The sequence below is a fragment of the Euwallacea similis genome, chromosome 20 (genome assembly GCF_039881205.1).
Source record: "Euwallacea similis isolate ESF13 chromosome 20, ESF131.1, whole genome shotgun sequence".
NCBI classification, from domain to species: domain Eukaryota; kingdom Metazoa; phylum Arthropoda; class Insecta; order Coleoptera; family Curculionidae; genus Euwallacea; species Euwallacea similis.
In genome coordinates this window covers 697,353-711,883 of record NC_089628.1, presented here as the reverse complement: position 1 = coordinate 711,883, position 14,531 = coordinate 697,353, and the positions used below count along the sequence as shown (strand labels likewise).

Below are 14,531 nucleotides of genomic sequence, written 5' to 3'. Positions count from 1 at the left end.
AAACAATATTCTTGTTCCCTAACCCAGTGTTAAGTGTCAAACGTTATGGTGCAGCTCTTCACCTCGGCTCCGTCCCGATAAGCGGATTACTCGTTTTCTGAAAGGAGACAAGACAAATCCTTTTCCACTATCAGGATCTTGAGATCTAAGACATTTTTAGAGAGGTTTTATTTTTTGTTGTCCGACAGTTTTTATAGAGGCGTTGAGGCGATGAAAAGTGGACGTTTATTAGATAAGACTGAGGAGGAATAACTGGAAATACTAAGAGGCGCTGGTACCAATGTTATCTCGATGTCAAAAACAAGCATACATCACAAGAAAAATTTAACCTTAAATCTATTGCGTAGCCGATAGGAGTAAGAAAGTTTTGCTGAAATAAAATTTATTTGAGTTCAGAGGCAAGAATTCTCGATTCAGAAAGATCTTTCAAGCATTCAGTTAACCTTTGACCATCCGAAACTAAACAGAAATAGATTCATAATTAAATCAAAGAAATTCCCTTGAAATTTCCATTCCGTCTCGTAATAGATACAATTTTGCAGAGCCAAAATTGGAGTGCACTTCGCAACTCGGTAAACTCAAGCGGTTCATAAATTACGTCTACCTCGTTAAACTGTAATATTTCGTTTCTTTTAACATTCATTCTTCCTGCTGCTTTAGAACATGATCCGCTTTCATCCTGCTTTCGTTTATTTCCGAGTGAAATGATGTTTTTTGAGCGAACAGAACGGTGATTTAATAGTAAATCATTGTGGCATAAAACTGAAGAAAATCTCATGGCGCAGTAGGTAGGATCTCAATGTGCAGAATAGATTTAATTAAACTCATCAAATAAACGAAAAGTCCGCGTGTTAAAGCTGCAATAGTGTTGTGGCAGAATATAGGACTTTTACGGGCAAATAAAAAGCCATTATTCTAAACAATAACTTCATCGACAGACCATTTTTTACGCCCTTGTATCGGACTTTGGGGTACAATGGCCTGTCAACGAGTTGTTTATTGCCTCGATCTATCCAGGACTTGTCCCCAAGTCCAGAGTAACGCATTTACCAAATTTCGGTAAACGCTTTTCCGATGGGTTTACCTTGTATGAGGTCAACACCTGTTAAAGCTTATGATTTTCACAAAAAAGGGGCAAATTAAAGTGCTTTTTGCTACCATTTGATTTCCAAACCATTTCCTAACGTATATCTGTCATTGGAGACCTCTGAAACGGGAACGTGTTCTTCTTCGGTTCCTGTGGGAATCTCGGGAAATGCCAATATGTTTAAAAGGCAAATTGAATAGACGTGTTTTTTAGACGATCATTGGCATGGAAATTGTATCTTCGTGCCGAGCAAATTGTCTTTTCTACTTTTGGAGCATACAAGATGCTGGGATTATTGGCAGAATTTTTGTGGACTGTTTCGCCATAGAATTTTTTAGTTCAGGATATTGTTCAGCAATAAAGGCCTTATCGATTCCTCTCTGATTGTCGACGATTACTGCTGAGTCTGTTATTCATGTGTGGCCACATTTCTCCCAAGATGTTTCTATGTCGTTCTTAGCACGCCCGATAGGAACGAGTATCCATCGGCTATTACACTGTTCCTGTGTTATCTGGTATCCAATTAACATTTTCTTCAAGATTGTTTTTAGAAGCTTTATTTGAGTTTTTGTGTCTTGACTCCTCTCTGCTACCTCCGATTAATTTTAAAGTTAAAGTTAAGCCTGGTGGTATGGTGTCATAGGCTTATCGTTGATTTCTCTTGTGAATGTGTTTTGCGTTTTTTGCCTCTACTACTCTCTGATGGGACTTCACCACGTTCTCTTTCACAACTTTGTAACCTGTACCGTTTCAAAGAGACAATAATTCAATTATTATATATTTATATCAAATTAAATGAGTGCTCATATTAAGCAAATAACGAGAACTTCTGTTAGTATCATCCATAAATAATTGGTTTATTCAATTATGTTCTAAAGCATATTCAGTATGTGCATAATGCATAATCACATTAACTCCCGCACTCACACGCTTCAATATATGTGTATTTCGCTTTTTCGCCATCTAAACTCTCATATCAATGGCTTATTAAATATTTTATACTTAAGCCATCAAAAGGGTTATTGCGAGATGAATCTGTGTGTGGATTTATTAGTAAGATTATGCTAATTACTTCTTAATATATCTAGAAACATAAAGCACACAGCATGTGTTCGGCGGGAAATATCACGCTTCATAGAACTAATTCACAGTCATAAACGTAATTTATTTGCATGCATTGTTGTGGACAAAAATTACGTTTACGACTAGGAACTAGTGGTATGAGCCAGATAATTCAGGCCTTAATATTTTAGATATAGTAGAACACAATGCTGACAAGCCTTAAACAGATTTCAAGAGAATTTTTCCGACTTTCACTGCCATCTACTCCCCTCGACTAAACCTCAGAAACTTGCCGCTGACTGAAATACAGAAATGGTGCTTTCGAACTGAGCTTTCTAAAGGAAATCAAGTAAATTCCTACCTCATTTATATAGAACATCTATACTTGCGTTAAAATCAATGGACAACTTCCGTGAGGATCAACAGATGGAGCAGCAAAATTTAAGTAATGCCTTGTCCTTTGGATAGGGGGAGCCTAAATGTCCGATTTAGATTTGTTTGGACCGAGCGGGGAAATTGTCCCAAAACTACTAAAAAGGTTTTAAGAAGAACAGAAAGTTTTTTGAAATGAAAAATTTCATCTTCCTGCTTCAAAAACTCCCGCAAAAACTAAAACCCTTAAATTCGCATTTATAAATGAAAGTTTTTAAATGGTTTCTCTGGCATTACTGAAAATTAGTTCAATTTTATACGGAAAATCGCTAATTGCTTGTTTTGCTTGCGATCAGAACTTATTTTAATTAACGTCTCTCTATGTCAGGGATACGATAATGATACCTAAAAGCCTTGGCAAACAAATTGCGCATCTGCAATGAATAATATGAATGCACATAATAAGTTTGATAGCCTCGATCCTATAGAGAATTAAATGTTACATTATATATGAGAAGATTGACTTGGAAAAAGTTTCTTTTAAGTGTCTTTAAATCCCTTCTAGAAACCACGAGGCAAGCCATGCATAGGTGAAACAAGCTGGGGTCTAATAGTTTTAGATATACCTATTTAGTGGGCACGCCCAGTATATTTCCAGTTCTCCATTGAATTTAAGATCTTTAAATATTTATTACATTAGCTGACATACCCTGTACGTTTCCAGCTCTTCGTTGAATTTAAAATCTATCAACATGGACTAAAAAACATGTAAAAGCAGACTGCCCGCACATGTTAAACTGGGCATGGTATTTTCAGTGGTTTGCAACTCACATCCATGTCCCAGAATAATAACGGGTGATAATTAAAAAAAAAACTTTGCAGTAGGCGGAGACCGTAAATATAGGGAGTTAATTAAGCCATCTGCTATTTACCCTCACACATCGGCCTGACAAACTGATAATAAATGAATTTATCCAGAACGCGCCTATGATCTTCTAACCGGCAATTGAGACTTTTTTTGATGATCACCCTTTATAATTTCATCAGACAGAAATTGCTATTTTACGTTCGCTTATGGAAACATAGGGTCACGAACCAATATACGATGTTTTCAGCCTTGCTTTGTGTCCTTATTTGTCCAGAGACTTCAATAACAGAAAGGCGCAGATAACTTCTATTTTCTCCTGCACAATATAATACAATACAACAATAGAAATCCCTAGAGCAAACACAAACAGAGTTATCATTTACAGGCAATTAGAGAAATATGTTGTGAAGTTTAATTGGTTTATTACGACAAAAGTCATTAAGCTTGAACAAGAGAAAAAGGGCATTGTTGATCAGAAATACCAGATTTTATAAATTAGATTTAAGTCACGTGACCCCAGTCAGGCGAGGGGAATGTATTTATAATTATTATCTTTCGAAAAGCCACGAGATATTTATTAACTCACAGAAATAGACCATCAGTAAACTGAAAATCTCATTAAGAGACCCGGCTTTTGACCAGAAAAAATCTCCAAGAACTCCTGCTGGCGTGGCATTGTAAAGACGGTACCTGCACCACCTCCAAAGACCCTTTTGGCAAATCGAAAAACTACTTTTAAAATAAATTCTCAAAACTGTTTAGCTAATAATAACGCAGTGATTTTTTTCCTTGGTACTCTTAATCCTCGATCTCGGCATTTCCGAGCCACATATCTTTTTAAAACACATTCAAAACAATAAATGTTGAGCGATAAGAGTGCACATTAAAGAGCAATAAGAGGGGCAATAAATTTTATATTAGCGAGAGAAGTTGCGTTAAACTGTAGCTCTCTAATAATAGAACTTAAGTACCTAATACTCCAGGACAGTTTTCTTGAAAACAACACGACAGTAAAATCTCAGGATGACTGTTAGATAATTATTATTGTGAAACTTCAGTGTTGGACACTCATGGGAACTGAAGGGGGGATGCCTCTTAAGGGTAAGTTATCCAAGATTGTTCAAGAGTAAAAGCGCAATTTTTTGGGATCGAAATCTTATAAGTGAAAATTAACATGTACACACTTATGCGAATTTTATCTGATTAGTAGTATTATGCAACAAATAACACCACTTAATGAAAATAATGAGATATCGCGAATAATTTTGGTAGCATTTGAGGTAGGTACTTGTTGTTCGTACCTGATTAAGTAATTTTCCTCATGGTATGTAGTGAATGTAGCATTTCATTAATGTGTTACTTAGTATAAAACAATTCGCGAAGTATGATATCTGCAAGCGCAGGAGATGAGCCAAAAGGTATTTATAGATGTGTATGATAATTGAAAATCTATTATAAGTTATTTTGGTTCTAATTTGGCCAGTTTTTTAGGTAAATAAGAACCGTTTGGCCACGTGTATCAGAGTAAATAATCGTATAGGAAACAACAAACCATGCAGCCCACTCCAATTTAGAAATTTCTATAGAAAATATGCGGCAATTTTTTTGTCAGTAAATGCAAATATTTTCGAGATATTCAAATTGAAAATCAAGCTATTTATTTATATTTTCGGTGATTTTGGTCGAATAATGTCTAAGAAATCAACTCACTGCGGGAAGCTCTCAACAATTTAGTCTAGTCGTAAATTTTATGGCCTTCTGAAAAATATAAAAATTTTTGGTTCTTGACGATAACTGCTAGACGGAATAACTTTGCTATACTTCTTTGACGAAGCATAGGTCTTTAAAAGAGCCACAACCTCATGAACCAGTTAATATTTCTCTTTTCAACTTTGTCCGCCTTACTTCGTGGAACTAAAAAAACATTGCATCTTTACATATAGAGGATTTGTATAAGTAAAATATTGTTTATATTCTAAACAATTAAGGTTGTAATTTCTCCTCGACTCACTGATGATAAGCCACTACATTCAACAAAGAACACTAAATTCATAGCAATACATGAGATGTTTTTGGTTTCTGTGTTATTTTGCCAACATTGACCCTGTAAGCTTTGTTTCAATATGGTTATGTAGGACTCCATTTAATCTGACAAAAATTATATCTATAAATAATTCTAACCCACCGATAACACTATTAGCCTCAAACTCATGATAATTAAGGATACAAAGTATTACTTATTAATTTAATGGGTAAGAAGCAAATCTATCCAAAAAGAGCGTCGCCAAAAAGTTAGAGTATAACTAACGCGAGTTAAGAAGATAAGACTGCCACTACAGAAGTGGATTATTATATTATTTTGCATATAATTTTACCTGGAAAATTATTTTCATGGAAAAAAATAATTGTATGTAGCTCAACGTTTTAATGGAAACTAGCTACCTGGTAAAATTTCTCATACATCCAGCGTATGGTCATTAGAAAAACATTCTTCTAATATTTCAACCTGTACTTCGGGATGTTTTAATGATCGCCCTTTATAGCGACCCTAAATTCTATAACTTCGTATTCATCAACGTCAAAAGGCAAAATGTGATACAGATATCTTTCCTCGAACTCATTAATCCATGGATACTTCCAAATATTGTAAATTAATGCTAACTTCACCTTTAAGATTAATATTCATGTAACTTCTTGAACTTTGCACACATTTATTGATAAATTTATTACCAAAACGTTAACTTTCCTCATTTAGAGTTTTTCACTAATTAACGAGTGTTTTGGTACTTGTTGTCAATTAAAGAGAAAACAAAGATATGAATCTTATCAAAACCGTGTAGGCATTGCGAAACTTTATCACATCAATGAGGTAATTGACTGATAAGACAGAAATTGAGAGGGAATTGTAAATTAGATACTGAATTTTATATCAGTGAAGAGATGCAACTAAAGGTCTCGTGCGAATTTTATTTCCCTCGTATTTTCAGAGGTGAAAGAATGTTGCACTGCAAGGAGCGTGCTCTGGTACTTGGTCTTCGTAGGCTTCGCCGTGAACTACATGATCCGGATCAACCTTAACATAGCTATTGTAGCTATGATCCAGGCGAAACCTCAAAACAACTTCTCGTTGACCAGCGAATGTCTTAGAAGGGATATTTCCTTCCCAATTATAAGCAGAAATATCAGTAACTCCGTAAGAGGAGTCTTCTCGTAAATTGGACTAATTTAACTTCCTTTTAACTTTGACAGAATTTTAGCACCGCAACTCCTTTAGTACCCCTTAATGATAATTCTCCACTGACTCCAGTAACGACAACTGAAAGACTGATTAGGAACTCCTCTATTGTGGCACATCACTCATTGCCTCCAATAGAGAATACTGCTAGCACTTTAAAGCCTTTGATCCCTCCTCCAAGTCACGATACAGAAAAATTTGTCTGGAATGAAAAAGTCCAAGGTACCAATATTGGAATCTCAGAAATAATTTTGTCCAATATGTTAATTCTCTTCTAGGCTATGTCCTGGGTAGCTTCTTTTGGCTGCACTGGACCACTCAGGTACCAGGAGGATTACTGGCCAGCAGATATGGTACCAAACTGATTTTTGGCTTGTCCAATTTCTCCGGAGTGATACTCTGTTTCTTTATTCCGTATTTCGCTAAATTGGGTTCCACTTATTTGATGACATTGAGGTTAATACAAGGTATATTGTGTGTAAGTACCCTAAATTTTCTACAGTTAAGCTAACAAAGAGCTACTTGAGTACTAATTAAGTTAGAAAGAAATAATGGCACGCCAGTTTAAACGATGAAATCAATACTATTTAAAATATTAAGCCACATAATGGAACGAGACACAGAATCAGAGCATTTACTGATATTTTTCTAATCAATAATTGAAATATTTAACTGAAATTTGTTCAAACAGAGTTTGGATAAACTTAAAAGAAATAAACTTTTTATACACTTGAGTACGCTACTGAGTTTTGTCAATTTTATAGCTGGGGGTTTTAAATATCTTTAACATGTAAAAGCCATTTTTGCTATCGAAAGTTATTTTTCCTCCAAACACAGTGGCGTGCAGGGCACATAATTAGTATTTTGCGCTAATTACATGCTGTATAAATCTGGATTCGGCCCTTACATTTTAATTAATGAATATACCTATTTAAATGGCAACAAAAGGAGCTTACAAGGTACTAAGACCCATATTTAAAGGTTTGACAAAAACATGAATACGCCACTGAATAGTAGGTGCTCTATAATTTATGTTCTTTTCATTCTACCGCTTTCTGGCCGTAGAGTTTTAATTGATATTCTACGAAAATCGGGGGCATATAGGAAATTATTTGGAATACCTGTATTATCATTCGTGAAACCAGAGCCGTGATAAAGGTTTTATCTGAGGTTTGTAAATATTTAAGAACGTTGAAAGCCGCACTGAATCTTGATAAATTATAGCTTTAGGTGTCCGCTCTATGCTTTATTTTCATAAAAGACAGAGGGGTACGAAGCTTCAATTTATTTTACCATCACTATCAATTATTTTCAATTCTTGTTCATAACTAAACGCATATTTAGATGTAATTAATTAACAATAAAATCCTTTCAATTAGGGTTTTGCCTGGCCTTCCATGCACGACTTGACCGCTCGTTGGATCCCCCCAAACGAGCGAAGCAAATTCGTGACAGCTTATTTAGGTGAGTCCTTTACCTAAATCAGATCTCGCATTCCAGTGAATAAACAACCATTAAAAGAGGTAAAACTGCTGCTTCCTGATTTTCCTACCCTCACAGAATTTCCCCAAATGCTCGTGTTCACCCTAAACAAAGCTTCCTGGTAATGGAAACTCATTTATCTTTCTCGGTTAAAGCGGCTCCATGACAAAAGTATATTCACGTCACGAATTTTCCATGAATTTAGAAGAAATTTCACTTTTTAGGTAGCTCCGTGGGAACTGCAATTACTTACCCAATTTGCGGGTTCATCATACACAACTGGGGATGGGAATACGTGTTCTATGCCAGTACTGCTTTTGGTACAGTCTGGTTTATTGCCTGGTGGAGTCTAGTACATGACAGTCCAAGCAAGCATCCCAGGATATCCAACCATGAGAAGGAGTATATTTTGAAGAGTTTGGGGCAAAGTGTGGCCAAGAAAAAGGTAAAATTGATAATTTTAGATTTGAATCCCGACTTCATCTAAGAGTAAAACGAACTTTTACTAGCATTTTCAAAGCTATTCCTGAACGGAATGATTTTATTCCCTTGATATTTCAAGCGCTTCCCACTAATATTACAGATTTTTCCAGGTGAGATTACAAGCACCAACATCAATCGACTTCTGAAGCAAATTGTGCCTTTCTAAAATTTTTATTTGAGGTTTACAAATGGAAGGGTCTCTTTTCAGGAATTAGTAGGCAAACGAGAAAATATTTCCTACATTTTCTTAATAAAAAATTGAGAGCTTTTGGTAAAATTTTATGTACTAGCCCTAGGATAGAATTATATAGCAAAGGCATTTTGTCAAGGCTCAATTTGAGACAGATATAACTCAAAAATGGCTCTTTCAGGAGCATACAATTTCACATCGTGGTGTAAGGAAGAATCGATTTGGCGATCCAAAGTTCGAAGATCTTAATTACAACTATCTAAGGAGTTTAACCAGAAATTTTATTTGAAGAATGCTTAACTTATTTAAGTTACATTCTATCGGGATTCAGTTTAGTCCACATATAATTTTATGATGTCCCTTTTAAATGCAATAACTTTCACGCAGTTCTATAATAAAGAATCCACAGGCGTGACACAGTTACATGGACTAACATTAACAAAGTATGTTTACCGACACCTTAATTTAAAGAAGTTTAACTTTTAACATTTTATGTCCAATATGTCCTAAAAATGTCCCTTTTAAGGCTAAAACTTTCGTGTAGTGCTGTAAAAGAGAATATTCTTAGCAGTGCAAAGATATATGACCTCATCTGCAGTTAAGGATGTTTGTCTGACTTCCTTAATTGCAGCAACCTGATTTAGAGGATTTTTAACTTCTATTCGAGACATTATACCGGGACTCAGTTTATGTGAAATATGTTGCTTTTAAGGGATAAAAGCTTCCGTGAGGTTCTACAATAAATAATCTACTTCCCACTCTACAATTGCATGGTCTCAACTGTAACTAAGAATGTTTAACATAATCCTGAATAATGATGTTTTTGTTTCTATTGGAGACGTTTTGTCGAGATTTAACTTATGCTAAACGCTCTGGTTCGTGGTTTTTGGTATCTCTATTGTAGAAAAATTCAACTTCAACCAATTTAAAACCTAACTCACTCTCACGGCACTTACACCGCCCCAAAACAAGGCAATATTACATAATATTAATTAAAGCATAATTGTCTTCGTCGCCAAAGACATAGTCAAATCCGAAGGAGTCTGATTGAATTTAGGGCGTAATGCGAAATTTTCCAGGCACCTGTTCCCTGGGCGGCCATCCTCAGCAACCGCACCGTGTGGATGAATATTCTAGCCCAGTGGGGAGGTTTATGGGGCCTGTTTACACTGATGACACAGGCCCCCACTTATTTCAAATTCATACATGGATGGAATATTAGGGCTGTATGTTAATCTCACCTTCATTTTAGCATAAAAATGAGGCAATTACGTTTTAGACTGGGATTTTATCGGGGATGCCGCATATTTTCAGGATGCTGTTCGCCTATATCTTCTCGCAGATCGGAGATTATCTGCTGAGGAGTGAGAAGATGTCCAGGAGCAATGTGAGAAAACTTGCCACGTTTTTCTGTAAGTCTTTCATACTCACATTCTAAGTTCTGTGAGCCAGGAACTTACTTTTGATAAATGCTATGGATGAGAAATCTAATCTTTTAAGCCCGATTTTCCCTTTCATTTATTATGCACGTTGCACAAAGTGCCTCCCAATTCCACAGGAATATTTTATCTAAACATTTTCATGACACGTGAAAGCTCCTCTTTAAAGGATTACATTGTTGATCTGATTTTCACTGAGTTTTATTATCGATTGACCGAATTTTGTTTAGTAACCTAGAAAATGAGTTTTTGATCACCTAGTTTTATGAAGTGACAAAGTGAAACTAGGTCAAAGAACTTGTCCTCTTAAGAAGTATTGAAGAACTTAGAATGTAAACAATTGCATTAGGGAAGAGTTTAATCGAGCTTTAGATCGGAGCATACAAACCGATTTGACCTCTAACTGGGTGTGGAAGGACCGCAATAGAGGAAGTTGCGGTTTAAACAGGAAATAGTGCTGTCTTTAATGTCCTAACTGACTATTTGCGTCCTGGCTAGAAATTATACTGATGTTTGTTTGAAAATTGCCCTCATTTAGTTCTCAAATCGTTAATATCTGAAGCAGTGGAAGTTGGAGAAATAATTATTACATAAATTATTAAATGTGTTTTGAAAGTTTGAGATGAATATTCGTAGAATTAAAGCGTTCCTGGTCCACAAAATTAATTATTTTTTAACTATTTTTTTAGATAAAATGCATAGAAACCAAAAATAATTTCTGGTCCACAAAACTTAAACTCTGAATTTTGTAATGATAGCATGATGGAGAAATCAAAGTAATTTCTGTTTAAAAATTTAGTCCTATACATTTTTGTAATATACTATTATAATTGAGCCTTTTTAAAAATTTCCCATTATATTCTACAAAAATTCTTCCACATTATAATATTTTCAGGTTGCATAGGTCAAGGAATTTTTATGCTTTGTTTGGCTTACTCAGGATGTAACTCAATGGCCGCCATAGTGTTCCTAACCATGGCAGTAGCCAGTAATGGATCAGTTTCTACAGGTCCCTTGGCAAGTGTCGTGGACATCAGTCCAAATTATGCAGGTAAAATTTGCCAAGCCAGAACAAAGTTATTTCAATTCGTACTATTATCTCACAATAGGCTGGGCCATTCATGTAAATGAGACATTAATTTTATGAATTGAAATAGTAATAAAATTTGCATTTAGTGGACCAAATTAAACTACTCCTACACACAGAGGTTTCAATTGCATTTGTGGCACTTATTGAATGAGAGTCTATTTTAAACCTGATTTATTACTATTAAAATTAATTTGTATTTCATTAATATTTATCTATCAACTTTCAGAGAAGGTAAATTAAGGACAATTTCATAATATTTTATAAATCGAGCACCGTATTTACAGTTCAAGTGTTAAGTGCATTAAATAATCAAAGAGATAATTAATGGGATTAGCCTGAAAGTCGAGCACTACATTGGATGTGATTTTCGTAAGCTGATTATGCTCCAATTCAGTCTCTGCCGAAGGTGCTTCCGGGACTTATATGAAGTCTTATATGACTTTCTTGGATGGAGAAATCATGCATCAAAACAATGGAAATTCATTAAAATATGAACTAAAACAAATAACCAAAAATTACTTTACGTTATCTCTTCATCAATCAATTTTTCTATGTTAATTTATTCTAAAAGTAAAGATAACGTCCTTTTGAAAACATATTGTCAAAAAAAAAGATCCACCATTATGATATATTTAATGACTAGATACTGTTTTTCCATGTATATAAAAAGTAGTTCATATAAATATTTTTCCTGGGACCTCAAATTTCACCATTAAAATAATGGTCTTATGTCAAAGGGAAAAATATTCGCTTCAAAGCTTTATATTATCAGGCTCTCAAATGTTAAAATTGAAGACGGCCCAATCTTTCCACATTAGCTATTTTACCAAACGAAAAAAACCAAACTAAATTCCATTACTTCTAAATTCTTTTACGTTTCAGCTGTCCTCATGGGTTTCCTCAACACCGCGGCAGCCATCGTGGGCTTTTTTACCCCTGCAGTGGTTGGCTATTTAACTTTCCAAAACGTAAGCCAAAGCTTTTGAAAAATACACAATTTTTGAAAATTAAAATTGCAGCAAACCACCCCTCAGTGGCAAAAAGTGTTCTGGATAGCTAGTTCTTGGCTCTTCCTCAGCGGCACCCTCTACATCTTATTCGCAAAATCAGAACTACAGCCTTGGAACTCTCCAGATAAAATGAAGAAGCCCGAAGAGCAGCAACTAGTCGCTGTCAAGTCTGATAAAGATGTTAAGCAAGATAGCGATGATTAGATCTCAATAGTTCAATTTTTATTTATTGTTTATAGTTGACTAAGACAATGTTGTTATCTGTTATTAAGGAGTTTGTCTTATCGGAGTTTCTAGATGAATAGCCAGAGGCGATTATTTCAGTAAGTGCGTTAACATTTGAAGTTTGTTCAATTTTTAATAATGTTATACAATGAAAATCCTGCATTTTCAACAGTTGAAGACATTTTAGTTGCATCCACAAATATAGCGGATGCTCGCCTACGGTTTCCTTATTCTTTTCTTTCTTGAATCCTGTTCAAACTACATTCACACGTGCGTTTGTCTTTGGAGATATGTATATCCACATAAGAAGTTCCTGGCCCACAAAACTTAAACCCTAAATAAAAACTTCTAGTTTAACTATGAATTCTACACAATTTCTTTATTTGAAAGAATAAAAAGAGATTGAAGACAATTTACATTTTTCTTAATATTTTATATAAAAAATAGCATTTTCAACATCGTCATGAGCAATACTAGGTAATAAAATTATACACAACTTTCCCATTAACTTTCTTTTACACTCCCAGTAACACTTTTTGTTAGCCTTAAGAACATATGCTTTCTATTGAGTTTTTAATAGTTTTAACAATGATGTTTAAAGAATCTCATATTAAACTTCAAACTTTACGTATTCGCGAAGCTCCTTAAAATGTAATGAGCTCGTTATTTTCACGAGGGTAATTGAATAGACTCTGAGGTGGGAATATGAATTTAATTTAGCCATTTGCTCCGAGGCTGGTTTAAATTAATTCGAAAGTTCTGTAACGTTTAATTTGCAGAGCTTTCATAAGAATTTCATGAGGCACATTTCGTGTACTGAATTTTTTGGCTGTCTTATTGCTTCGGCAAGATTCGATTGATTACTGTAAATTAGTTGCAATGTTCCATCTATAGGATTAAAAATACTGGAAATGAGATAAAACATTGATTTTACAAAAATAATATTTATTTTTAGTGCTTTAATTACTGTTAGTGACCATTACTAAGAAAAGCTGTTAATGAAATTACTCTAACAATTGCAAATAAATAAATTTTAATTTCCATTTCCATTTTCATTTTCAAAAGTTCCATTAAGACAACTTTAGAAGCTTGAAATCCTGTTTGTAGCATCAGCTTTATTTGGAGCTTTCGCATTGTAACACGAAACAATAATAATTGTGTACGCACTTAAGACGGAATTAAATGGAACACGCTTTAAATCACATTTTTAAGTGAAATTAATAATTTTTTATTTCTCGGAAAAAAGACAAAGCTCATGATTAAAGATCATGTTCTAAGGGGGCTTGAATCAGAAAGATGTTGGAAATTATAATTTATTGTTTGTTCCCTCGGGGACTTAAATGTAATGAGATTGAATTTAATTTTGCTTACTTCAAGCCAATTCATTAGAAAAATCTCGAACTTATGATAATCATATTGTGAAATTCAAGTGCTAAAAAAGGTAATAAATTATAAAACAAAGAATTCTATTGCATTTAGATACCAGCATTTCGCTAATTCTGCTCTAAGCAGAATTAATTTAAAATTCTGGCTCGAATTTGCAACACAAATTAAAAACCTCCGGCAGAGCTATAAATTATAAATTTTGCAATCCAGGAGCAAATTTATAGCACCGCCTATATTTAAGAGGAATTAGTTTCTCAATACTTCAAACAAGGTTATATTTAAGTCTGATACATGATTTTCCTTAATTAAGCTTTCCGGTATTAATTTAGTGAGCGAAGAAAAAAATCTTGTTTTTTAATAATACACAAATGTTCTTTTTCTTTATATATATTTTTATATTATATAATTAAATAAAGGTTTAGAACACGCCAGTAGTATATTTTCCCAAACTCCCCGTTCCACTGCTGGAAAGATGCTCAAATTTTATTAAACCCGCGCGGATTTGACTACACTGAATACAAAACTTTTATTTTCTGCTGCATTAACTTCAAGTTTTTATGACATTCTTAAAAATCACAATTCCAGATTTCAATCTAATCCAT

The 14,531-nt window shown here is 34.4% G+C and overlaps 1 protein-coding gene across 2 annotated transcripts; it reads left to right on the top strand.

The window, feature by feature from the left end:
- Nucleotides 1-4,242: 4,242 nt before the first annotated feature.
- Nucleotides 4,243-12,607, top strand: NaPi-T (Na[+]-dependent inorganic phosphate cotransporter). 2 transcript variants are annotated; one of them, XM_066400386.1, is made up of 11 exons: nucleotides 4,243-4,490; nucleotides 6,377-6,582; nucleotides 6,639-6,846; nucleotides 6,903-7,102; nucleotides 8,004-8,088; nucleotides 8,331-8,551; nucleotides 9,859-10,005; nucleotides 10,059-10,191; nucleotides 11,114-11,269; nucleotides 12,191-12,276; nucleotides 12,328-12,607. In XM_066400386.1, the coding sequence occupies exons 1-11, from the start codon at nucleotides 4,460-4,462 to the stop codon at nucleotides 12,520-12,522; spliced, it is 1,668 nt and encodes a 555-aa protein (XP_066256483.1). In that variant the 5' UTR covers nucleotides 4,243-4,459; the 3' UTR covers nucleotides 12,523-12,607. The 2 variants fall into 2 exon arrangements, with proteins under 2 accessions (XP_066256483.1, XP_066256482.1); XM_066400385.1 differs by lacking the exon at nucleotides 4,243-4,490 and adding an exon at nucleotides 4,675-4,807.
- The last annotated feature ends 1,924 nt before the right edge of the window (nucleotides 12,608-14,531 follow it).